Source organism: Cololabis saira, chromosome 20, assembly GCF_033807715.1.
Source record: "Cololabis saira isolate AMF1-May2022 chromosome 20, fColSai1.1, whole genome shotgun sequence".
Lineage (NCBI taxonomy): Eukaryota > Metazoa > Chordata > Actinopteri > Beloniformes > Belonidae > Cololabis > Cololabis saira.
Window position 1 is genome coordinate 25,024,495 of NC_084606.1, and position 27,266 is coordinate 25,051,760.

Below are 27,266 nucleotides of genomic sequence, written 5' to 3' on the forward strand. Positions count from 1 at the left end.
CATCAACATCTGAACTTCCAGAAACTACAACTTACTCTTGAACTACAAACAAGCAAGGGGCAATTAAATCCCTGAAATGTAATTGTACGGTGAAGTATAAAACCATGAGTGGAGACACCATTTCTTGTGATTGTGCATGTTGCATTCATGGGGTTCAAGTATTTTTTTTTACTGTTCCCTTGAACAATTTTTTATATTTACATATATATATATATATATATATATATATATATATATATATATATATATCCGGGACGGTCTGATATGACCAGTCTGATGGTCACATCAGTTATATGTGGCATTTACCAAGCAAGATGTTTTCTACTAATGCGTCACTGAAGAGTAAAATGTTTTTTCAAAATATCTTCCTTGTTGACTTTAACTCGCACAGACTGCTTTTAATATTGACACATCTTTGAATCTTGAAATGTCACACAGAGGCAAGAGCAAATAAATGAGTCATTGAATAAAACTTTAGATTTCTTTAAAATAGTTCCAAGTTTATTTGATGTAAAATACAAGAAGCAGGACTGCTTAACACTGGTTCTGTTTAAGTTTATTTGAGTCCGTCCTGGTAAAACAGTGAAACCATCATTCTGGTTGCAGTTCAGCTCTGGACAGGTCTCTCCTCTTCTTCTTGAAGGTGTTTTCTGACACGCAGCCCTTGTAAAACACACTCATGTCACTGTCTATGTCCGTCTGGCTCCTCAAGAAAGTCTCCAGAGTCTTGACTGGTACTTCCACCACACTGAAACCAGTGTGTTCATTCAGTGCATAGCCCCCAAAGCTGGGGAACATAAACCTCACCTCGTACGGCGAGTTACGGTCAAAACGTGGGCAGCAGTATGCCAGCCATAGGTGTTTTGGGATGGTCAGGCAGTCTCTGTTATTCCGCTTGATGGTGGCCCCTGAAACGGTCGCCCCCGTCACGATGAAGGATTTGCCGTGGCAGAAGTTGTTCAGGCGTCTGCGAACGACATCCAAGTATGGATTCCAACTGTTATCCAGGAACTCTGTGATCAGTGGAACCACGTTGGTCAGGGTGTAGGTCGAGGATTTGTCGTCCGGCTCTGCTTGGTGCAGATCTGGATTCAGAGGAGCACGTCTGAACTCCACAGCGTCTACGTAGTCCTCCAGCACGGCCTGGCTGTCCTCGATCAGAGGGGGCATGTCTTTACCCATGGGAAGCACCTGCATGTTCCCGCCCTCGTCGTCAGATACCAGCTGAACAGAAATGAAAGACATGTTATACTTAATAGTCTGAAAGTTGCTCATTCCCCAGGTAACAGAGCAGGAAAACCTTGATTGCCCTTATTGCACCTGGATTTCGTCGAACCAAAACCCTGTTAGTGTGTCAGTGTGAAAAAGTTTAATTAAATCCAAATTCAAAAATTATTTATCAGTCCCTGAAAGGAAATCAATGAAACATAAAAGTAAATCCAACAGAAGAATTTTGATTTAATTTCAAAGTTTGATGAAATGATTGGTTTACAAATGTCCTCATGGTCAAGTGAAGCAAGAACCAGCAATTACTCAGTTTTAGTCTTTCTTGCCCTCATCAACCAAGCATTGGTTGATGAGTGGATTTCTGTAACCCCTGGCAAAAATAATAGGAAATCACTGTTCCAGGAGAATTATCATGACTGTTATACTTTCCTGAAAAAATATAAATAAATATTATTGAAATAAAACAAAACCCAGCAAGTCTGATTTAACAGTACACGTTAGTCTTAACCGCGGTAGCCTCTGAGTTGGGTGAATTGTTGCTGGTCTCAGCTTTTTGCCTGCAGGTTTTGGCCGGATTGGATAGAGAAATGGCACTTTTTGCCTCAAGTTGAATGAAAGCAGGTGACCAGAATTTGCCCAAGATACTGCTACGATTCAGTTTGAACATCTAATCACCTCAGTGAATCAGGCCACCTTTTAAAATCTTTAATATGCACTCATTTCTTCTATGGAGGATTTTTTGTGCCAAAATTAAATAAATAAATACATCATTAATTAATTAAAATGGGAATTAAATATATCATTAATTAATTAAATGTGTCATTAATTAATTAAAATTAGAATGAAATATGTCATTAATTAATTAAAATACGGGACAATACGGGAAAAGACGAGTGAAACTAACAGTTTTACATTTACATTTCATGATTCAGCAACACGAAATCATTAATTAAATGTGTCATTAATTAATTAAATGCAGTTTTACATTTCATGATTCACACGCAACACGAAATCATTAATTAAATGTGTCATTAATTAATTAAATGCTGAAATAATAAATATATATTTTTACTTAAAATGAATTGTATTTAATTAATTAATTACATATTTCATTCTAATTTTAATTAATTAATGACGCATTTAATTGATTAATGATATATTGCATTCCAATTTAATTAATTAATGATGTATTTATTTATTTAATTTTGGCACAAAAAATCCTCCATATTCTTCTGGCCTGTCAAATTTGGGTAATAAAATGTCCAAGCGGTGTGAGCTAGCTGGGATGCAGGTCTGACTGCATGTTACCTCCAACTACACAGTTAAGCCAATAAATATTAGACTGATATCAAACTTTAACTTTCATCCAGGAAAAGTGTATTTTTAATGTCACATTCTGCTGTGAAAGTGTATTTTGGGGGCATGCTTGAGTAAAAGGGGAGGAAGTTATACAATAATTATTTTGACTAAAGACAGTTCAACAAGCAGTTAAGAATAGTGAGAGTTAAACTGGCAACCTTATAAGCCCTCTACCTTTCTGATGCCCCCAAAACGACTTGTTTTTAATACTTGAAATGTTTGATGCTGAATTTTAAATGTAGACTACTGATAGAGTGAAATATATATAACTTTTTTTTTATTTAATTGTACCAAATTTTGTATAATGAAGGTTTCATGACAAACAGCAAATAACCCCTAACAATGTGCTTCTCTGGTACCTGGGGTTCATACATCCAGGGTGTGTCCATTCTCTTCTTCCCATCCGACTTCTTAAAGACGTATGCCGAGTAAAGGGGGAGATGCCGACTGCTGTCGTACAGTGTGGCGAAGCGAAGTTTGTCCGCATATTTCTGGCAGATCCTTTTCAGGCTTGTCCCTCGGACCCCGGCGGGCGGTGTTTGCATGTAGAAAAAATGCTTGCAGTCTTTGAAGCTGCTTGACACTGAGGCGCTCACCAGGTGGGGCACCATCAACAGAGAGAAGGACAGGATGCAGGCGCAGCACAGATGCATCCTCACACAGCTGGAGCAGCTGGAACAACTGAACAAGGCTATTTCCACATCTTGAGAAGTCTGTTCCAAACTAGAAGTAATGATCAAATCCCATGATGAGTGGTGCTCTCTTTAGGTGTTGTCCTGTGTTTTGCGTTGCCCTCGCCATTCTAGCGTAATGTGACAGTTGGACACAGAGGAAGTATGCAAAGCAGCAGTGGCTAAACGTGGACCTATTGGCTGGTTGCTTATCTGGTCCAACATACTTCTCAGCACGGACATCTGTGTTCATTCTCTGCACATCTCATGACTTATCTGTACTAGTGAACACGCGTTTACCTTCTTCATGCATTATGTACACAAGGAATTGTTCATCCTGTCCATAAACACAGACTTTTCAACTGCAAAAAACTCCTTTAAATGGCAACTTTGTTGAATGCAATGCTTTGAATGATGTTGGATGGCTCCCTGATTTCCACTGAAGTGGCTCATCTGCAACTAAACCCCCCAGCATGTATGAAGAACAGATTTTTAAGACCTGACTACTATTGTGACCACAGCCATGAACGGGTTAAATAAAGTATGTAACCCTGCTGGAAGCCGACCCACTGAGTCCTATGCCCATGTTGATACTTTATTCAAGTAATGTGCTGCCATGGTAGTTAAAAGTAAACTGGAAAGAGAAAGTCCATCATTGAGGATAATAAAAATGTGAGCATCTCCCATTCGTCCCATGTGAAAAGGTCAGCCGAAAGTGATATTTAAAACTCATTTTGATGACATACAACTCTATCAAATATCAATGTATAATCATATAAACAGGTAGTTGTCATTGTGATTAGGGCAGTCGTATTTATTCACACCACTGTAACTTTTCTGTCAAAAATAGCTTTATTTATAATCAGAATTTTGAAAGTAGCTCTATGAAATACAATAAGCATTATTTAACAGTTTTTCTTTTTCCACTGCCAAATTGAATGATCCCAATGACTCAAAAAGTCCCCATATGTCACATATACCTGCGCATCTTCCTGACAGTTCCTGGCTCTACACTACTCAGATTAAGGTGAATGCTTATTAGAAAATATGCTCAAGAATGGGACATTGACACTGCCATCTCAAAGGGGAATTCATTTAAAAAGGTTACACTTAAACTGGGCATCTGGTTTATAATCAGCAGGCACGTTTGATTCACTTCATGTCAGTCAGTAGGTGGTGGTAGTGCACACCACTTTGTTGTTTGTCAATTGTTGATAAAACACAGAGGGAAAATAAGCGTAATTCCTTAATGCACAGATTGATATCCCAAAGAAGTGGCTTACGGTTATACTAAGTGCCAACAATGCCCCTTCTGTATTAAGGAAGTATCTGAAACTAAGAAAAGTTGCAGTTCATCAACTGACCACTGGGGGCTGGCTCCAAAAGCCAGTCAGCCTACTACAAACAGGTGTACCTACTAAAGTGGCTGTAGAGTAAGTTAAACGTGCTTCATCCTCCCTAATGTAACTGCTTGAGTTACCCATTTACATTATCGGAAAAAGGGTCCCATCAGAGAGGGTGATGTGTGACCACCACCCCCAACTGCCATGGTGCTTGTTCTGCCAGTCATACCAGACTAATTCATTTAAAATTAATACAACTGAAATATTTCCACCTGTAATATAATCCAGTATTATTATATTTCTAATATCTGGAAAATTTGATCCTCTCATCTACTAGACTTGTAGTTCTCGAGACCGGTCTTGGTCTCAAGACCAGTCTCGAGACCACTTTTTTGTGGTCTTAGTCTTGTCTCTGTCTCGAGTCTCTTGGTATCGCCATGTCTCAGACTCTGATAATTATGCCGTTGTACACCAAGGTGACAGAATGTTGTTCTTCCTCTTGTTAATGTATAGTTTTGTAAACTATTTGTATTTTGTATTTGATTTAATGTTTTGGTGCGTCTGCATGTGTGTCTGTCTTTAATTACAGTTTTGTGTTTATAACGGCTTTGTTTGAATAAATACCGTATATGGCATCATTGGCCTTTGAATAATATTTGCTTATCGTTGTCATTGATTAAGCATCAGGTCTATTTCAGTGATGCTGATATAAGGTGTAATTCAGCTACTATAATGGTAAATAATGCAATTTCAAGTCGATAATTGTGCGTATCCTTTAAATCAGTAACATTTACCATTCATGACTTTTCTGAGGTGGAGGCTGGTTATTCTGGTAGAGGTGTGTCAATCCTTAAAAGCTCTGGAGTCAATTCTCCAATAGTGTAGAAATAGCGGTAGTGCCGTCGCCACACATATCTGATCTCAGCTGATGGATGAAACATTTATAGTGAGTTCAACATCATCATCCACTTCTCTGTGTTATTGTGCTGCAGTTGAAAACAACCTCATATTGAAACCAGCAGAACCAGGATGGAGCTGATGTTCTACAATCACGCAGGATCAGGAAATAACTAGGTTTGTTTTTGGTCTGGGTCTTGGTCTTGACTTGGTCTTGGTAGTGTCTTGATCTCGGTTTAGGTGGTCTTGACTATAAATCTAATGTTTACCAAATTTAAGTGCACATTTCCCCATGCTCAATCATTTACTCAACAGCGCCCTCTAGTTATTAGTAACCGCGGTACTGTATCCACACTGCATATGCTCAACTCGTTTTGACTGCAAAACTTGCAAGCAAGAACATGACAAATAAATGAAAAATTGTTGTTGTAGAATAGATGCGTATTTCAAAATAATGACGTTTCGACACTGTCTACATAGGTAACTAGATGCCTTAAAAAGCAAAAACAATACAAAGCACGCCTAAACTAGTGGGGACAAGAAGAACTGAAGAACAGAGGGACTGGGGGGGTCAGTCAGTCAGTCTGACCAACAAACCGGACTGTGCAATAACCAGGACAGTGACAAAGTTATTACTTTGTGCAATTTCATAACACTTATTTATTTTCTATTCATACAATTCTATTTATGGCACTGCACTTTTTATTAATTTTTATATTTTTATCTTTATATGGGTGTTTGGTTTTTAGGTTGTTTGATTTGTATATGACAGTGCTGAGTGAGTGAGATGGAGATGTCAATTTCCCCAAGGAAGCCTCCCAAAGGGTTTAATAAAGTAGTCTGAATCTGAAAAAGGTGCTTGTTATACGTGTATTTTTCATGTTGGTAATAAAAAAAAGTCCTAAAATGTAATAATGGACCTCGGTTGGGCTGGCAGGACAGCGGCGGAAAATGTCCTGTATTTTTAAATCCAAAACTTGACAGGTATGATTATATTTGGGAGGTGCTTTTATATGTGTATTTTTCATGTTTCAGGTAATAAAAAAATAATTAAAACATCTGTCTTAAAATGTTAAAACATTACTGTTTACTGAAGCATGCTCTTAAATGAAATATTTACCTGCTGTATTCTACTGTCCTTACTTTTTAACAACTTGTGTTTTTTTTTATTTTACCTCTTTTCTTATCATTTTATTTGTTATTTACTGTTTAATTGTGTCTTGCTGCTTTTAATGTTGATGTAAAGCACTTTGAATTACCTTGTGGTGAATTGTGCTATACAAATAAACTTGCGTAAAATTGGGTCACTTTGACTTTAAGATCAATATAAATGACAACATTTGATTGATTGATTGATTGATTGAATTGTTTATTTCGAACACATAAGGAAAACAATATAATTTTTTAAAACAAATTCAAAACATACAGAAAAAAAGCAACAACAACAAAAACGTAATACAAACAGGGGGGAAAAAAACAGTGTCCGAAAAGGAGCAGGTAGAAGTTAAACATATTTAACCCTGCCCCTTTGTTACCTCTATCATAAATTAAACATAAATATTAATAATAAATAGCTGCTAATTTACCTATTAGGCTACCGATGTTCCCATTGGTTGTGCCTTTGCACCTAACCAGCTAACAAACACAATATTTCCTTAACATAGCTCCTCCTCAATCAAATAACTTCCCAGAACTTCCTTTTTGTACCGTTTTTTAAATTGATTTATATTTGTACATTGCTTCAACCCATCACCCAAACATGACCTCAGGGGAACAGCAATGTTTGCCACAACAGCAATAAGAACAAACACAAAGGGCAGATGTATATCCGTTTTAGGAGTAAAACTGTGGAACTCATTACACAACGACCTTAAATTAGCAAACTCAATAAAAGCATACAATACATTATTCAAAGCAAAGGTAACGGACACATATATAGCAACACAATAAGCAAACAAAGAAGAATGCACACATGAATGAGATAAAATGACAACTTAAATTGGTTTTGTAGGTTTCCTTAGCATCTTTTCACTTTCTGTTTTCAGATCTATCATTATTATTGCTATTACTATTATTGTTACTATCATTATTATCATCTTGGTCATTATTGTTATTATTATTACTATTATTATTATTATTATTTTGTGTAAACTTATGATACTTCATTTGTTCTTCTTGTATATTCTATTCAGTTAAAAGGTGGGCAAGATAAGCTTTATGCTTCAAACCTTTTCGGTCAAAATAATCACAATGTTGACCAGGGAAAAACCTGTGTTATCTTGTTTGTTGATTTTTTTGTGATTGACCGAAATAAATATTAACTAATATTAACTAACTAAGCCTGGAATAATAGTTTACCTGGAAACATCCAAACGTTATTTAGGAAAAGAGATGGTATTCATGATTTACGGAATAAACACACTTTTAAACAGACAATGGCTCATACTACATTGAAAAAGATGTGCATTTCAGTGTATGGTATAACACTCTGGAACAACCTTGATGAAAGTGTGAAGGTCTGCAAGAACATCAGGCTATTCAAACGCTGCTATAAGCAGATTCTCATACTGAACTACCAACATTTGACGTTATAATGACCATAATTTTTTATTTTTTATTTTTTTCATTGTAATTTTTTCTTCTGTGCTTGATGCCTTTCGTTTTAGCTACTTTTATTATTGACTCACTTGTCTTTTTATTACTTTTATATTGACATACTTTTATATGTCAAGAAGAAGGGTATATACTGTATATATGTATTATTGTTGTTATTATTATTATTATTTTTATTGCTATTATTATTCTTTTATATATCGGATATTCTTATATTACAAGAAGGGGCCGGACTAGATAAGCATTTGCTTCTTCCTGTCCCTTCTTGAACAAAACTGGTTGTGCTTTATTAATGTTGTTGATGTATGGTGTGTTTTTTTTTTATTGTTTTGTTCAAGATGAATAAAGATCAAATCAAATCAAATCAAACTAACCCAACCCATTCCATAAATCCACTCCAACAACTGAGATACACATGCGTTTCCTTTTAGAATGAACACATTGTTTTTTTTTAATTGAATTTTCCTCTTTTTATTTTGTTCATACTTGGCCAATAAAGCTGATTCTATTCTATTTTATTGTATAAAATGTGTGTTTTTGTTTATAAATTGTGTTAATAAAAAAGTCCTGGTGAGTGCCCGTGTCACGTGGTGTGGCGCGGGCGGCCATGTTTCCGAAACACAAACAACAAGAGCAGCAGATGCGCAGCAGCGACCGGAGGAGAGGGGGACACGAATAACTCACCCACAGTACTATTCTGTCGAACGAATACGTTTACAGTGTTTAAAGAGACCAATGCATAGGATACATCGGCCGTGACGACCAGTCTGGTAGCTTTATAACCAGAGCAGGTAAGCCACGGTTCCTCTCGCAGCTAACGCGAGCTAACAGGCTAACAGACCGCTGCAGCTGCAATGTGCTGAATTACTCCGCCGAGAAAACGCCTTTTCTCAACCCTGCTACTTTAAATCGATATCAGCCCCCTCTTTTATTATTTGCATGGTGTGGTAGAGCAGTAGGGAGAGTGTTGCGGAGCAGGCCTGGGACACACTCCGCCCCCTCCGCCATCATATCTGCTGATATTTGAACCTTCACGCCGCAGGCCTGCACCTTGAGCTGCCCAGGTGCCGCATGCTGCTCAGGAACACTAATGCTGCTCACACACATCTGCTGCTCAGGAACACATCTGCTGGGATCTGACACTAGTGCTGCACGGAGGGATTGATTCAGTCACAGGGAGCTGCAGCTTCATGCACAGGATCATAATGTCAACACCATTTTAACGTTATCCGCCTCGAGGACCTCCGAGTTCAGCACGATACTGTCCGTCAAACTTGTAAATTGGTGTTACTTCAACGTCTTTTTCCCTCTTTGAGCAAGATTTGCAGCGTGCATTATCAAATCATTGTCCCACCATGTTGCTAAAGAACAGCAGAATGAGAGATTTAGATGCAATGTTTCCTGCTTTGCGAGAAGTGCCTGTCCTGCTTGACATTGGTTTAGTCTTGTTAGGGAAAATAACACAAAAAGTCTGTGTTTTCAGACTCTTTATGGAGAAATTGCTATATTTCAGTTCTCAAATTATTATTTGCTTTTGGTAACTTTTAAAACAGACAAATACCAATGTTTAAATTATAAATCATAATAATTTAATAACAAAGTAGTACTTTTTTAAGTGAAACTAAGTTTGCTTAACCTGGTTCGTCAAACCTGCTCACTTGTTGAAAGTTCTTACCCTTCTTTTCATGGTTATTACCATTGGTAAAGAATGTACCGAACCAATCGCACATTATAAGGTATATTAATTAGGCTTCTCGCAATTAACAAAAGCTAATGTCAATACGAGCCATTTTAACGTTATCCGCCTCGAGGACCTCAGAGTTCAGCACGATACTGTCCGTCAAACTTGTAAATTGGTGTTACTTTAACGTCTTTTTCCCTCTTTGAGCAAGATTTGCAGCGTGCATTAGTCAAATCATTGTCCCACCATGTTGCTAAAGAACAGCAGAATGAGAGATTTAGATGCAATGTTTCCTGGTTTTGCGAGAAGTGCCTGTCCTGCTTGACATTGGTTTAGTCTTGTTAGTGAAAAGTGAAAATAACACAAAAAGTCTCTGCTTTTTCAGACTCTTTATGGAGAAATTGCTATATTTCAGTTCTCAAATGATTTACTTTTGTTAACTTTTAAAAAAGGACAAATACCAATGTTTAAATTATAAATCATAATAATTTAATGCTCACTTTGGTGAAAGTTCTTACCCCTACTGTTCATTAGTATAACCATTGGTAAAGAACGTACCGAACCAATCGCACATTATAAGGTATATTAATTAGGCTGCACGCTTGAAGCTAATGTCAACAGGAGCCATTTTAACGTTACCCACCTCGAGGACCTCCGAGTTCAGCACGATACGGTCCGTCAAACTTGTAAATTGGTGTTATTTCAACGTCTTTTTCCCACTTTGAGCAAGATTTGCAGCGTGCATTCGCGTGCCGTCAAATCATTGTCCCACCATGTTGCTAAAGAACAGCAGAATGAGAGATTTAGATGCAATGTTTCCTGGTTTTGCAGGAAGTGCCTGTCCTGCTTGACATTGGTTTAGTCTTGTTAGTGAAAAGTGAAAATAACACAAAAAGTTTTAATTGACTTGCCTGTAGTGGCTAAATTAGATTAAATGCTTGTCTTAACAGACATTAGTCTATATCTTAAATTACTGCAATAAAGTTATTATTTTTCTCAGTTTTTTCAGACTCTTTATGGAGAAATTGCTATATTTCAGTTCTCAAATTATTTACTTTTGGTAACTTTTAAAACAGACAAATACTAATGTTTAAATTATAAATCATAATAATTTAATAACAAAGTAGTACTTTTTTTTAAGTGAAACTAAGTTTGCTTAACCTGGTTCGTCAAACCTGCTCACTTTGGTGAAAATTCTTACCCTTCTTTTCATGGGTATTACCATTGGTAAAGAATGTACTGATCCAATCGCACATTATAAGGTATATTAATTAGGCTTCTCGAACTTAACAAAAGCTAATGTCAACACGAGCCATTTTAACGTTATCCGACTTCAGCACGATACTGTCCGTCAAACTTGTAAATTGGTGTTATTTCAACGTCTTTTTCCCTCTTTGAGCAAGATTTGCAGCGTGCATTAGCGTGCCGTCAAATCATTGTCCCACCATGTTGCTAAAGAACAGCAGAATGAGAGATTTAGATGCAATGTTTCCTGGTTTTGCAGGAAGTGCCTGTCCTGCTTGACATTGGTTTAGTCTTGTTAGTGAAAATAACACAAAAAGTTTTAATTGACTTGCCTGTAGTGGCTAAATTAGATTAAACACTTAGCTTAACAGACAATAGTCTATATCTTAAATTACTGCAATAAAGTTATTATTTTTCTCTGTTTTTTCAGACTCTTTATGGAGAAATTGCTATATTTCAGTTCTCAAATTATTTACTTTTGGTAACTTTTAAAACGGACAAATACCAATGTTTAAATTATAAATCATAATAATTTAATGACAAAGTAGTACTTTTTTAAGTGAAACTAAGTTTGATTAACCTGGCTTGTCAAACCTGCTCACTTAGCTGAAAATTCTTGTCCTTTTCATGGTTATTACCATTGGTAAAGAATGTACCGAACCAATCGCACATTATAAGGTATATTAATTAGGCTGCACGCTTGAAGCTAATGTCAACACGAGCCATTTTAACGTTAGCCGCCTCGAGGACCTCCGAGTTCAGCACGATACTGTCCGTCAAACTTGTAAATTGGTGTTATTTCAACGTCTTTTTCCCTCTTTGAGCAAGATTTGCAGCGTGCATTAGCGTGCCGTCAAATCATTGTCCCACCATGTTGCTAAAGAACAGCAGAATGAGAGATTTGGATGCAATGTTTCCTGGTTTTGCAGGAAGTGCCTGTCCTGCTTGACATTGGTTTAGTCTTGTTAGTGAAAAGTGAAAATAACACAAAAAGTTTTCATTGATTGACTTGACTGTAGTGGAAGTTTGCTGAATTAGATTAAATGATTGTCTTAACAGACATTAGTCTACATCTTTAATTACTGCAATAAAGTTATTTTTCTCAGTTTTTTCAGACTCTTTATGGAGAAATTGCTATATTTGAATTCTCAAATGAATAATGTTATTTGATAGCAGACAAATACCAATGTTTAAATCATAATTTAATAACAAAGTAGTACTTTTTTAAATGAAACTAAGTTTGCTTAACCTGGCTCGTCATACCTGCTCACTTTACTGAAATTTCTTACCCCTCCTGTTTATTAGTATTACCATTGGTACAGAATGTACTGAACCAATCACACATTAAGGTGTATTAACTGAATTGATTACTAGTACAGAAGGGTTTACAAGCCATTACCCTAATAAGACATTTAAACATTGATCCAGAGCTGCTAATATTCACTGGGATGAACGAGATTTTACATCAAAACCAACACCAGTCATTCGACAGCATTCCTGCACCACTGCATGCAATTTTGTAGGTCTCGCTGATACCATCCCGATTGCAGTTATGCCTACATATTATATGTAATTTCTGGTATCATGTGGAAAAGAAACTGGGATGGTCTGCCAGGCCAACTGGTGCTGAAATAATTGCAGTTTGACATACTTTTATGTTTGCAAACACAGAGTGACCCTTGCAAAGAAAGTTGATGATTAGCAAACACACTGCTTTTGAATTTGAGTTAGACCTTTTCATCATCTGCTGTTTCTGTCCTCTATTGTCGCGGACAAGTTTATTCCAGTATTATGACTCATATTAATGATTCTGCTTAAGGCTACCATATTTTACTGGACTTCCTGTAATTTTATGGTGCAACTCAGCTGCAATAATGAAGTTCTGTTTGTTATTGAAGACTCAACATAAGCAGGACACAAAAGTCTGCTGGCATCATCACAATGATTTACAATTTGTTTTTCTGTTCATTAATGTAGCATTTCTCCAGCTGTAATTAATATGTTGATAATTCCAACAAGGAGACATGGAGTCCACCTTGACTCACAAATTTGAATGCAGAAATCATAATCTGCACCAAAGCATAATTTTTGTTTTCTTTGTGCTTGTATGATCATCAACAATTACATTCAGTCTTATAATTTTGATTTAAATACTCCTTCTCATGTCTTGGCAAAAAAGTAATTATCACAACAATTAAATATAAAGATTTTCTTGACGTGGAAACGGATGTAACACGTGGAAGGACTTGCACAGGACCTGTGGTGTGTGTAAAGTTTCCTTGGCCTGTAGTTTTGTACCGTAGTTTGTTGTTGTTTTTTTTTTAAGGCAAAAAATCTGGATTACTTTAGTAGTTATGCCATTGGTGTTAATTGAACTATGACTATTCATGGAAAATATTAATTTAAGTAAATTTATGTTGTTTCAGAGTCAGTGACATTGCAACCTTCTCCCAACCTGGAGTTCGTAAGACTTCCCAGATTTATATCATAAGGACTGATACGTCACATGTGAGATTCATTATTATAACATATATCATTACAGTTAAGTCAAAAGACAGAAAAAAAGCACATTATGTCTCTGAAGGCTTTCCTAATCTTTTACAGCAGTCTCTTCGAGAACGCGTTTACAGACACGCAGCTCCTCAAAGCTTATCACCGTGGATAAAATCATGGTGTTATAATAAATCATATTTTTAGGCCTGAAATATTTCAGTTGCTTACTTTTGGAAAGGGTGATTAGTGTATATTTTATTTGCAAAATGTTTCATATATTTTTCTTCTTTTCAGTAGAAGAGGATGATGAATTGATTTTCAGTTTGCATATCTTGTGGTATGGGATGCCATTGCTACGACGAGTCGCTGTAGCTCTGTAACGCATCCCCCGAGAGTTCTCTTCAGATAAGCAGAAAAATCCATAATGTAGCGTTGTGTGTTGTTAAAGCAAATAGTTTCCCCTAAAAATGTTATCAGAGCAGTCACAGTTTCTTCAGTCAACTGGAAGTGGATTGGGTTTGGCGTCCGACATCGTGCCAACTTCTTTCTGCTCTAAAGTTTGTTTATAGTCGTCTACAGTCCAGGGGAGCTAAACGTAGCAGTGCAGTTAATTTATTCTACATCTCCAGGAGAGGCATGCAGCTGAGTAGAAGAAGTTTGTGTTGTGGCTGTAAAGTTCGTCTACAGTCTGTGGAAACTGAAGGTAGCAGCACAACTGATTTACTGCAGTATCTGAAAGAAGTGGGAGAGATGTGTGGTTCTCTGAGCCGCACAAAACAGCGGGTCCCTTAAAATGTGCAGGCTGCAAGAGCAGAATTATTTTCCCACATTTTCCAGTATTTTAAAGTCATCTTTAGTCAATTGTTTTATTTAATTTATTGTTTTTTGTTTCTTTTTAAAGAGAAAATATAAATAGATTGAAATTGGAAATCAGGTTGTTTTTTGTTTGTTTTTTAAATCAAGAGATTTTATTTTTAGTCTATATAGCCCAGCTAGTTATGCAATAGGCACTGTATGGGAGAGGTCAAAGGTGCATTTTCAGTGCACGTATACTAACCAAAGACTCAAACCAAAGATATGAAACAGTGGACAACATTTGTTGGACAGTTATTGTCCATCATTGAAACTTAGAAACATGTAATCAAATTATTTGGAAGAAAAATAGAAAAATGTATTTCGTTAGAAAAATTTCTAACGAAATACATATAAAACGAGCATTAATGCCATAGATAGATCTTTTACAAAATGATAACACATTAAATCATAACAAGGCTTTTCTTAAATATATATTCCAACACATTTAGGACTGGGCAAAACTACTTAAAACAAGGCTGATTGATTTCACATTTAACTGTTTGTAGTTTTCATTTTGAACCAGTTTCTAAAGAAAAATGAAATCTGCTCACAATACACACCTCGATTACCTGCAATGCATCTACATGCTGTGTGCACCTTGTGTAGAAGCACATTCCCCACTCACTAATGCTCCACAATAACGTTGCTGTGCTAGATTAAAACACTGGTATAAGAAAAGAAAAGGTTAGGAGATGACTGACAGGACAGACTCTGAGCTTTTCTGCTCCAATCACAGGAGCTCTGTTTACCGTTCCTATTGATACTTGGATAAAATACATGCAGGAGGGTTTCTGTGAATGTAGGAGAAGAGGGTACCTTATTTTCCGGACTATAAGTCGCACCAGCCATAAAATGCATAATAAAGAAGGAAGTATAAGTCGCATTTTTGCACCACCAAGAACAGAGCTGCAAGTAACGACTATTTTAATAGTCGACTAGTCACTGACTATTGAAACGATTAGTCAACTAATCGGATAATTAGTCATTTTTTTAAAATTTAGGATGAGGTTGCTTTAATTATGTGGCAAATGATAATATCAACGCAAGAAAGATGGAATTCATTGTCGACAAGTTTGATTATCGATTTTTGTCGACGAATCGTTGCAGTCCTAACCAAGAACAGACATGTCATCTTGAAAGGCAATTTTAAAATAAAAACAGAATAGAGGCAACAAGGATGAAGGTACATTTGTGTCTTAATTATTCAATCAAAAAAAAGATTGCTTCAATCAAAAAAAACATTTCAATCAAAGAAAACAAGTGTTTGAATGCAAACAAATATTTGAGACACAAAAAAATGCATTTGAACACTTTTTCTTCGATTGTAAATGTTTTCTTTGATAGAAGTGAAGTTTTGATTGACTTTGACTTTTTGATTGAAGTAGTGTTTTTTTTTTTGTGTTTGGGCCATATTATGGGTAGGACGTTTGTGTCTTTATCATTTAATCAAAAAAGTAGTTGCTTCAAAAAGAAAAAAATATTTTCAATAAAAGAAAATCACTTCAATAAAAAAAAAACTTTTTCAATCAAAGAAAAAAGCGTTTGAATGCAGAAAATATTTGAGACCCAAAAAATTGCATTTGAACACTTTTTGGATTTAAAATATTTTTTTTGATTTGAAGTGAATTTTTTTTTTTTTTTTTTTTTATGTGAAAAAAGTTTTGAAGTCTTCTTTTTTTTTTTTTTTTTTGATTGAATCATTTTGACACATCCCGCAGTGGGCAGATGCTTCCCCATTGGTCAGCCCATAGACAGACATGTTTGAGTGACAAGTGTCGACACTAACGTCTACAGCCCCCCGACCGGCCGAATCTCGCGCTCAGAAGGCGCGCCGATTTTTTTCCAGTGGCCAGCCGTGGTACTGCAACAAAAAATCCCATGGGGCCCAGAAAGCTTTTTTCCGCAATAGTAAAAGAGAAGCCTCTAAAACTGTTCACAGGACACCTCCAGCTGTAATCACCGTCAATTACTAATCTTTGTATTCTATATTTTTAAGTCATGGACTTTATATCCGTCAAAGATGTTTTATAACGGCCAGAAAAGTCAAAGAAAGGTCTCTTTCTGGGCGTGACGTCACGGCTGACGTCACAGCTGTGTCCGTGCACTCCACGGATGTATTATATTAATATATATTATGTAATTATATTATATTAATACATTAATAATAATAATACTATACATGTAATAATATAAATTAATTAATATATTATATTAATACATATTATATTAATATTCGCGTCATTGCCCCAGGGCATGATGGGAGGCCCCAGAGCATCATGGGAGGTGACTCAACTGCGCATGCTCTATGGGCCCGAAGTAAACCCGGAAGTCAGGAACTTTTTCAGCAAATGCGCTGAGTGAGCAAAATGCATTGAAATGAATGGGCGGCCATTTTCGATGTACCATCCAGTTCTATTAATACATCCATGCCCCCGACTTTGTCCAAAATGGTCTTGTTTGTTAGTGCTGGTTTGTGCAAAAAAATCGTTTGTGCTGCTTTAGTTTTGAAGATATAACGGGTTAATTATGACACATAATTCCGAATGAAAATGGCCATTCCTAATTAAACTTAATTCCGAAGTAAGTGGCTGGTTTATTTCGATTTTAAATCCGAATGGAATAATTCCGCGATCATGTATACACTCATTCCGCTTTAAATCAATTCCGGTCTTTCTGCGCTGCTCGTTCCCTTGCCCGTCTGTCGCCATGACGCTTATATTCCACGCTGGGCTTGTTTTTGAAACAAACACTGTCTGAAATCGCATACTTGCACCCTAATGAGTATGCAAAATGAGTATGATTTTTTTTTTTTTTTTTTTTTTTTTTTTTTTGATACTGGAAAAGTGAGTCCGAAACATTAGAACGTACTCAATAGTATGCACTATCCATACTCATTCTGGAGAAATGTATTAAGGCTGAATTATGGTTCTGCGTCAAACCAACGCAGAGCACACGCCGTTGCCGTGACGCCGTCGTGAACCCTTCGGACTTCGCCATCACTCCATTTCGCCGCGGTGCAGTACCCCCATGACCGCTAATTCGCAATCTTTTCCTGAACGGTTTATCCAACTTTTTCCAGTCACAGTGAATCAAAGAGATAAGGACAACTATTGTGCAAAAAGCCAAAACAAAAAAGATCACACATACACGAAGAAAAGAGCGCTGAAAGTTCACGACTGCTTCAAACCGGAAATGCATTGCTACCAAGCGAACCAATCACAGCCCTCTCGGTCTGCGTTTGGTCTGCGTCGACGCGTACCACACGCCGTAGGCACGGCGTTGTTTTGACGCAGAACCATAACTCAAGCTTTAGTGTGGATTGATGGACACTAGCCGAGCAGAAACCTCCCGCAATGCAGCGGCGTTTGGTTGCTAAGTGATACGTATATGTTATACGTATAATATTAAGTATAATAATATTATTATATAATATTATAATATTCGTATATTATAATACATAATGTCATCTTGTTTCGGCCAGAATAAACGGGAAAGAGCGGAGCGGTGCTGCTACTGCTGCTGTGACACGTCACTTCCTCCCCACGGCGGGAAGTGACGTGTGCGCTCTGAATAGTACGTCCGAATTAATGCACACTACACTACTGATATTTACCCAAAAGTGTGCCGAACTTAAGTATACTTTTTAGTATATACTTTTTGTATGGCATTTCGGACGCACCGAAAGTTTCAAGATGGCAGCACGCAGTAAACGGCGGTCAAGAGCAGAGACGATTTATTTAATAAATAGTTTGGAGGACCTGGAAATAATTAAAAGAACAGATGGCAGGAAACATAAAAATTGTGAGCTTTTCAAAGTTGTAGCGATTAAGTTTGTTTTTCTTCCGGTAGACGTAATTTCCAGTGGACGTAACTTCCGCCCCCCTTAGAGATAAACCGATCGATTGGCCCCCGGCTTTGATCGGAGATCGTAAAAATAATAGTTCAGAGCGGCCGATCTGATGACGTTTACAACAACAAACGCTGCCCGCGCGGGCGTTCCCGCATCTCAGACCGAGCGGTCCTGAGGGAGCGTGACCGGCCTCGCCGGTGCGGGACTTTTACAAAGTCTGAAAAGGACAACAAATTTGCAGTTTGCAAAGTTTGTCCAAAGGAGATACCACGAGGAGTAATATTACAAAAGAATCACAACATAATGAAGCTTATTAGACATTTGAAAGTTCTTCAGACGGAGTAGGCTATATTGAGTTTTCAAAGTTGGCTGCCGCAGAAAAAGGGGAGAGAAAAAAAGGAGCGCGCGCAACGGCACTAATTCAGCTGTAACACCTGTAACAGAGACTTATAAACGACAGGAAGAAAAATAAAGAACTACATCGTAAGGTAATGAATTCATATGCTTTGCTCATCAGCCGCTTTCTGTTGTAGCAGACATCAGGTTTAAACACGTTTGCAGCTTGGATCCGCGGTGCGCGGTGCCGCGGCGTAATTATTTCACTGATGAAATCCTGTCGGAGTTTTACCAAACTATAAACAGTCCAAAGCCTCATGCAGGACGACAATCATGTCAGTCGCTTCACGAGCTCTAGTGTGAAGAGTTTTGCTTCACTCACAGTTTCCTCACACGCGGCGGATGCTATCACTAAAGCTTTCACAAAGCTTAATAATTCATAATTAATTTTTATTTTAAGATTTAATTCCTCTTTCCACAGGGAAACTAAGGTTTATAGTTTGCAACTTCTATCAACTTTTAGAGAGTGACATGTCTGCTGTTTCTGTGTTGTTCACATATACATAATTATTACCACAGGAAAGCTGAAGCTACTAAACTACACTTACTCTTTATAAGCCGAGTTTACACCTAATCTCCTAATTTTTATACCTAATAATACAATGTCAGTGTCGTGTACATGAGACGAAAATATTGACGAATTTATGGATTTCACCCTGTGATCGGTGATCGGCAAAATCGGGATCGGCCGATACTGGTTTTCGAGATCGGTGATCGGCCCTCAAAATCCTGATCGGTGCATCTCTAGCCCCCTTATCCAATCAGAACCCTTCCCAACCTCCAGACCTTACGCGGAATTGGATAAAGCCGATCAAATGTGTTTTCCATGTAAACCTCAATTCGGAATTACTATTTCCATGTAAACTCGAAGGAAAATAGTTTAAGTCGGAATAATTAATTCCGAATTAAAAAACATCATGTAACCGTGGCCTATGAAAAAAACGCGACTTATAGTCCGGAAAATGCGGTAAACAGAATATTGAGAATGTATTGTCATTACAGGTTAATTCACGCTTGATCAAATGGTGACAATATTATTGGAATGTGACCACAAGAGTCTCAGGCCACTTCTGCGGGCCTGGTTAGACCTGGCATTAACATTTCTCCCGACTGATTCAGTCATGACTTGGACGCCTTGTGTACCAGTCTAAACACTCAGGATCCATTTGAGGATACTTTGAGATCTGATCGCTCGGACCATGTTCCGGCGTGGACACATCGCAGGACCGTCTGTATAACTGAACCATGATGACATGAACTCACCTGCGTTGTTTGGATTAGTCTACCTTCAGTTTTTTTCTTTTAATTTGCAAATTAGTTAATGCTCTTAGAGTTGTCGCTTATGATCGGGCAGTTGAGGAGGAATGTAATGCCAGGTGTAAACGGGGCTTCTGTGGCTTAGGCCCCGTTTACACGGAGCAAAAACTGAGGCGTTTTCATGCGTTTTGGCCGTTCGTTTACACGAAAACGGAGGTCAAAGCCCCCAAAAACGATAATTTCTGAAAACTCCGGCCAAAGTGGAGATTTTCAAAAACTCCGTTTTCATGTTTGCTTGTAAACAGAGAAAACGGAGGAAAACGTTACCAGCAGCGTCATGAGTGCGACCTGTGTTTACAATTTGTTTGGCCACCGTCAATATTTTATTTTATTTTACCTGTTTTTAAATTCTCTCAGACTCTCGTTCCGTCTTGGAAGTAAAGCCTGAATTATGGTCCCGCGTTAAATCGACGCAGAGCCTACGGCGTAAGGTACACGGCGATGCGCACCGTATGGTGACGCTGGCATGACGTTAACAGCGTTTTCATGTGGGTCCGTGTAAACGAGGATATTTTTGAAAACGCAGAGGGGAAAATATCCGTTTTTGTAAATACCCAGCTACGTGTAAACGTGGCCTTAAGCAATCTGGATCTGACTGTGTCCACAGTCCTCGTTGAGTTAGCACATGCATGCTCATACTGCTGTGCACTTATGATCACATACCCCCGAGGATGTGTTCACACCACTGCTGAACAGCCTCACTAAGATGCACAATATTTACATTCAGTATTGATAGAATCTTAATATATCCGTCCCCATGCCCTGCTATGTTTTAGGGATGTGTGCCACAAAGGGGTTATATATTTTGACTGAGTATTTGCATCGTCTGTCTGAATGTCATTAAGCCACAAGCCTCGATATAGCTGGTTGGATACCCCCACATTTGTTCATGAGTTTTGATTTTTACTACTGTAGATCCTGTAATAAAAGTACGTGTTCATTGTGTCCACATGTTGTGGGAGTGTTGCACTATGAATTCGGCCTGGAGGGATTTCTTTTATTATTTTTTTTATATAACAGTTATTAACATTAAAAAGCATTGGCAGCATTTCAATTTTAAGACATTAAACATTTGCGTGGCCCTCTTTATACAAGGGCACTACATGCATGTGTGAGTGCCAACGACTGAAATTTTGATGCCTGGATGATGTTTTGTTTCCATGACATTTTCAGAAAGTCTCCACAACCATCTGCATGGCTTAAGAAGCAGCTGGTTCAAAGCATTACTGAAATAGACTCTCTGCATTTCAGGATGGAAAATCTCCTGTGAGCAGCAAAAACACTAGACCATGACTGAGTGTAGCACTTGAAATAGTTGTTATTTATTCAGTGGCAGAATAGCTCCCTGCTCTGCTGCTCTCAGGTCATTGGCTGCAGTGTATTGATCAAACCAGGCTGCTACCTTTCACTGTCAAGGCCTTGCAGTATAACAATGAAGCTGAACCACCTTCCCTCTCCATTTGTAAGGCAATGGCCAACTTGTGAAAATGCTTCCCCATTGATTAATTCTGCTTTTGTGATGTGTGTTTTTTTTTTTTTTTTTTTTTTGTTCGATTTCTGATTCTTAACTTTGCTTTTTTTCAGTGGTGCAAAGGGAAGAGGGCAGGAAATAAAGGAGTCACCTGGAGGGTTTCCATCAGTCCACATATCAGCTGGAGTGACAGAAAAAGGCACAGAGTGGGAGACAGAAAGGAGGAGGCGAAGAGTGCGAGTCGCGTCTGCTTTTGGCAGCTGTTCCAGCAGCCGGTTGCATTTCGGCTGTTATTTTGTTCCTGCATTACTTTTTTTTTTTTTTTTTTTTTTTTTTTTTTTGATGAATCAGTTCATATTTTTAACTTTAATGTGAGATAACTGCTGTACAACAACAAAGAAAGAAAACATTACTACAAAAGTGTTTTATTTTGTTCCATTGTTGATTTCCAAGGTTCTTTTTGTTTCTTTTTTATGTTGAACAACCTTTTTTGGCTGTGAGTAGCAGGAGCTTCCATTCTTCAAAGAACTGTCGAACCCCCTTCCTTAAATAGTTAGGATCTGATAACCTGGTATTCCTCAAGCACCTGAAACTGGCAGCTATTCTCTTTTTGTCTGTGTGTTTGGGGAGCTCTGTGACCACAGCTTAAGCACCACTCAGCCTTCTAGTCACCTAAGCCTAACTAAAGCCAGCCAGCTCTAGCCTGGTCCAGCCCAGTCCAGCCTGCTCCGAATATCTGGACAGGGTAAGCCACCTTCGGGAGCATTCACTCGTCTTACTCATAACTACGTTCCAAGTGCTGAAAATCAAGCTGAAAACATCTTCTTCTCTCGCCAGATACTCAGTTCTGTGAGGACGTGAGGAATATGACTGCTGAGACTCTTAACTTCGGCCCAGAATGGTAATGGATTGAACTCCTTTTTAATTGTTTCAGAAAGGTTTCTCCCCCAGTGAAACTTAATGTGACGGCGTCTGTGACCTTTTGAGAAACCCCAGTAGCCTTTGAATTAGCTGTTATTTCAAAGGAAGCAACTTGCATGTTTCATTATTACTCCTAACTGAATATGTGTGAAGGTGGGTAGCTCGTCTTCACAGCTGTTATCCAGGCAGAAATGTAGAAGCACAGCCCTTTGACAAATGTCATTATTACTAAAAAAAGCTTTAATTTCCAACCTCAACACACTCTTATCCAAAGTTGAGCAGATGTCATCAGCTCGACGTGCCCCCTGGTGGACTAGAACAGACTGGCTCGACGCTAATGGGTCTGGTATATAATAGCCTACGCTTTTATCCTGTATGATTTCACTTAGGGCTGGGCGATATGGACCAAAAAAAAAATCTCTATTTTCTAGCTGAATGGCGATACTCGATATATATCTCGATATTTTTTCTGTGCCATAATTGGGGTTTCCCCCAAAGCATTATAGCATAGCATCTCTGTTAGCTTCATTTTTTTCTGAGGCAAACCCTTAAAAAACAGCCTTAGTTTTAATACAAAGCCTCGTGCCAAATGTCACACAGGTACCTTTTATTAACAGAGATCTGCACAATATCAAAATGTATAAAACAAATGAAATAAAAATAAACTGCCTGCATATATAGAATAAAAATGCTTCTTGAATAAAATAAAACAAATATCCCTTTCCTGCATAACAATTAAATTAAAATACACTGTGCAATTAATACAATGTAGACAGTAACAGGCAGACTTTTCAACTGAGGTTGATAGTTGTGCAAATAACAAAACATTTGTGCAAATCTCAAATAAAACATTCAAGTCAATTTTTAACAAAATAAGCTATATCAAATTTTTTTTTTTTTTTTTTTTTTTTTTTTTAAATCGATATAAACGATATTGTCTCGTACCATATCGCGTTTGAAAATATATCGATATATATTAAAATCTCGATATATCGCCCAGCCCTAATTTCACTACATACACAACTGAGAGATTCGTTTTGTTGAAAAGCTCTAACAAAACTAGAACAAATTTCACAGCTCCTTCAGAGTTTTCTTGTGGGGATGAATAAACTTCCAAGCAGGAATGAACAGAATAAATGGAAACGAGGCTTTCTAACAGTGGTGTTTTGTCAAAATCGTGCTTGCACATACTTATAGTTCAGTCCAGCTACATGTGCAAATCTAAATTTAACGACCTCTGTGCACTGGGAAACCTTGTGCGCCTCCTGATTTTAGTTTTTCTGGACCGGACCCCGGCTTGGGAACCGCTGTTCCAGTGGACCGTTCGTGGCTTGAACTGTGTGGTCATGCTTTTAGACAAAATCCCTTGGAAAAATTACCCGTTTCGGTGGAGAAATGACTGTTGGATACAGTAATGTTCTTTGCACCAAGAACCCAGCCAACATCAGTGTTTTGCTGGTTAAATCCTCGTAACTATCCAAATGGCAGCGGTGATGGTCCAGGCTTTCGTGGGCTGGTATCTGTAGTTCAGTTTTCAAAGGACGTTTTCTCCTGCAGTTACCAAAGCTTTTACCTGAAGTCAGAATGTAACGGCCGTGTCCTGTCCATCCCTCTCTCTCTCTCTCTCTGTGTCTGCCGGCCATTTCTTCCTCGGTGGATGTTTGCGTAGCGATTAATGGGGGGTGTAGCTCTCCATCTCTATCAGCCTGTGACGGCTGTGTGCATTCTTGGTGCTGTGCCAGCCTCGCAGAATATTTCACTCTTTACACATCTGCAGCTGCTTTCCTTTCTCTGTCCTATTTAATGTAGCTGCGGCGCGAGTTCACGCGCCCGCTGACTACAGCTGCCTGCCATGCTTGATTAAAAGCCTTTTTGAGCGTGTTGGCATTACCAAATTATTTAGATAATTCAAGGTTTGCAGTTGGCAGCGCAGTAACCGCGTCTGCCGCTGTGGTAGAGCTCAGAGGGCAAAAACAGTCCACCATGAAATTAAAATGTGAGATTTATTAGAGCAGCTTTTTGGTCATTTGTCCCGCTCTATTTACGTTTACGCTGATTAATTTCTGTGCTCTCCTTTTCAATGTTACCCTCCACCTCTACATCTGTGGGCTGCATATGGTTTTGATGTGGGGCTGTGAATCAATGACACACTTTGTATTGGCATGTGAATGGAGCCATTGTTAGACTGCAGGCCTTGGAAGCTGCTCTGTTTGTAATGGCTTTTTAAAAAGAAATCTTGAGATTGGAAAGCTACTATATCATCTGTGTTGGTCCAAGTCTGTTCAGGGGGTCCTTCATAAGTGGATGGTTATTAACTTTAGAAAATGTTGTAATTTTTTTCTTTTCTTTTTCGCTGCAAGATGGATACAGTTTTCTTTTCAGGGGAGATTAAAACGGCTTTTACCAGGCATAGACAGTTTTTTGTCTTCTTCTTTATCTTGTTTCCCAATCAGCTAAGTCATTTTAAAGGGGGGCGTTCTACGTTTTATGTCAGAGAAAGTTAATATTTAAGAAAAAGCATTAAATTGTGGTTGCTTCTTGTTTTTTTTTTTATTACCCAGGCTTCGTGCACTGTCCAGTGGGGGGAGTGTGACATCTCCCCCTCCTTCCCCCGCCATGCCAAAGTACAAGCTGGCCGAGTACCGCTACGGCCGAGAGGAGATGTTAGCACTTTATATCAAAGACAACAAGGTTGGTGAAAATCTCCTTTTCCTTTTGAGTCTTTTACATCCTTTTTAAAAAAAAATATATATATATGTTTTTTGTCTCATGTACCTGGATTTCTGCCCTGGTGAACAATGCTTTATTAACTCCCTGTGGGGTTTAAAAAAAAACAAACCAAGGAGATGGATATAAATAAGCAGATATCTGTTGACAAACTGTTGGTGAGCTGGAAGCGTAGCAAAGAGAAAGGCATGGCTCAGTTTCCAGAGATGGTCTTGGGAGTATTGTGTTTGTAGCCTAGCAACGACCGAGCTGCTGAAGTTACATGCAGCGCCGGCAGGTAGAACAGGTGAGGCGTCTCTGCAGACGACATGGATGTGATCTCACTGCCAACATGTAATCCAACATCAACACCAGCCATCAGTTCAATATCTGAGCTGCAGAGATTCTCATTTGGGTTCATGGCTGGGATTGAAACGCGTGTTTGTATCAGGTGCTATGGTCGGCGCTCCTTTCCTCTTATTTCTGTCTGCTCGGCACTGAAATCTACGAGGAGTTGGAGTCCGGGAGGTGTCCTGCAGCCATGTCCTGGTGAAATCACTGCATTCCAGATATTCCCACTGTGTTGTCGGCAGTCCAAGCTCGTCTTGTTTTAGATGCCAGCAATCTCAAATTTTCCGAGACCGTCGAGAGACGAAACCTCTCTCGCTCGCTCGTCATTTGTCTGCTATCCTACATCCTCAACGTCTTATTCCAGCCACTATTAGGGCTTTGGCGAGCTCAATAAGCTGCTTCCACACAAACAACCTTCTCGTTGTCATGGTTACTCGTCATAACGGATGTTAAAAATCCCAACTACCAACAGAAATCCTTTAATCGGCACAATACCCAAACCTGATTTATTTATATTTTTTAATATATATTTTTTCAAGGTTTCAATAGAAAAAAATTTGCTAGAAAATGTGAAGGAAGAAACTCATAATATAACCAGAGCTGCTGATACAGAACCATCCTACAACTGTACCTGATATTAATAAGAACAATTTGCATTGTACAAATCTCTGTTTTTATTTGTTCTGTAGGTCCCAGAGGACATGCAGGATAAGGAGTTTGCTGCTATTCTGCAGGATGAACCCATGCAGCCGCTGGCACTGGTGCCTCTCACCGAGGAGGAGCAGGTCTGTCCCAGCACACACCTACAAGCGCTCGACGCCTGCAAATGTCCAATCGCTTTCAGTGCTGAATATTTGCATAATACAAGTCTCAGTTCCGAAGAGAGCTGTTCTGTTGGTTGACAGATGTGCCTGCGAGCTCTCATTCCTCACATTCCTGTCTTTTTTGCTCTTTCCACTCACTCTGCAGAGGAATTTCTCCATGTCTGTGAACAGTGTGGCCGTGCTGAGGCTCATGGGAAAAGGAGTGGTTGGGGCCGCCCCAGCTGGAGTGGCCCGTGGACGAGGAGCAACACGAGGTGGTCGAGGTAAATGCAGCTCGGGATTAAAGAGACAAAAGGATCAGGGCGTGTTTAATGCTTCTGAGGAATCTGACAGCAACTTTGCCCAAAATCCCTTGTTTGATATTCGGTCGTTGTACTTTCAGCCAAGTCAAACAGTCGAGACACAAGTTCAAGTGTTACTTCCCCTCATTCATTCAGCATGTTGATGTACCACACTTCCTTTGGGTCTGTCTAAATAGTCTTTTTGACCAGCCACACCTGCCCAAAACCAGCGGGCTTGAACTCACCTGGTCCACACAGCAGTCAACACACACCAGTCTCAGTGCTGGGTGTCCGGTTCAGGACCAGGAAACGACTGTGAAGGATGCCGAGCCGTTCTCTACACATGTGCTGGGTCTTTGAGAGTGGAGAAAGTCTTTTATTATTATTGGTCCCAGTCCTCAACGAGGTTCTCAATTATTTTCTACCTCCATACGTTTCCAAACAAATCTCTGAACTTTAGGGCTGGGGTTGAACGATTAATTTTAAAACGATTAATTTGGTGATTACTTTGTCAATTAGTCGAGTACTTGGGCGATTATTGTAATGATTAATGATTTAAAAATAGTTGTTTGGTTAATAAAAACCATAATGTATCAAATAAATATAAAAAAATCCTTAATATAGTTTATTAAACACAGTTTTGCACAGCAAAATAAAAATATAGAATATAGAAAATAAAAAGTTGTTTTGGGTATGAATAATTTTCCGGTGGCACTTTAGCTTCTCCTAACCGATAAAGTTTTTCATGCCAGTAAACAGAGTTAT

The 27,266-nt window shown here is 38.4% G+C and overlaps 2 protein-coding genes across 10 annotated transcripts in view; one reads left to right on the plus strand and one right to left on the minus strand.

The window, feature by feature from the left end:
- Nucleotides 1–591: 591 nt before the first annotated feature.
- On the minus strand, nucleotides 592–3,239 carry si:dkey-85k7.11 (endonuclease domain-containing 1 protein). The gene is made up of 2 exons (XM_061710183.1): nucleotides 2,946–3,239; nucleotides 592–1,224 (listed from the first exon to the last, which is right to left on the minus strand). The coding sequence occupies exons 1-2, from the start codon at nucleotides 3,237–3,239 to the stop codon at nucleotides 592–594; spliced, it is 927 nt and encodes a 308-aa protein (XP_061566167.1).
- A 5,485-nt stretch (nucleotides 3,240–8,724) lies between these two features.
- The window catches only part of gigyf1a (GRB10 interacting GYF protein 1a), a 40,449-nt gene continuing 21,907 nt past the window's right edge, over nucleotides 8,725–27,266 (plus strand). For all 9 annotated transcript variants that reach the window (XM_061710709.1, XM_061710714.1, XM_061710711.1 and 6 more), the window contains exons 1-6: nucleotides 8,725–8,901; nucleotides 21,532–22,163; nucleotides 22,256–22,319; nucleotides 24,901–25,030; nucleotides 26,086–26,181; nucleotides 26,366–26,483. In XM_061710709.1, coding sequence (XP_061566693.1) covers nucleotides 22,285–22,319; nucleotides 24,901–25,030; nucleotides 26,086–26,181; nucleotides 26,366–26,483 — 379 coding nt within the window. In that variant the 5' untranslated portion in view covers nucleotides 8,725–8,901; nucleotides 21,532–22,163; nucleotides 22,256–22,284. The remainder of the gene's footprint in view (nucleotides 8,902–21,531; nucleotides 22,164–22,255; nucleotides 22,320–24,900; nucleotides 25,031–26,085; nucleotides 26,182–26,365; nucleotides 26,484–27,266) is intronic.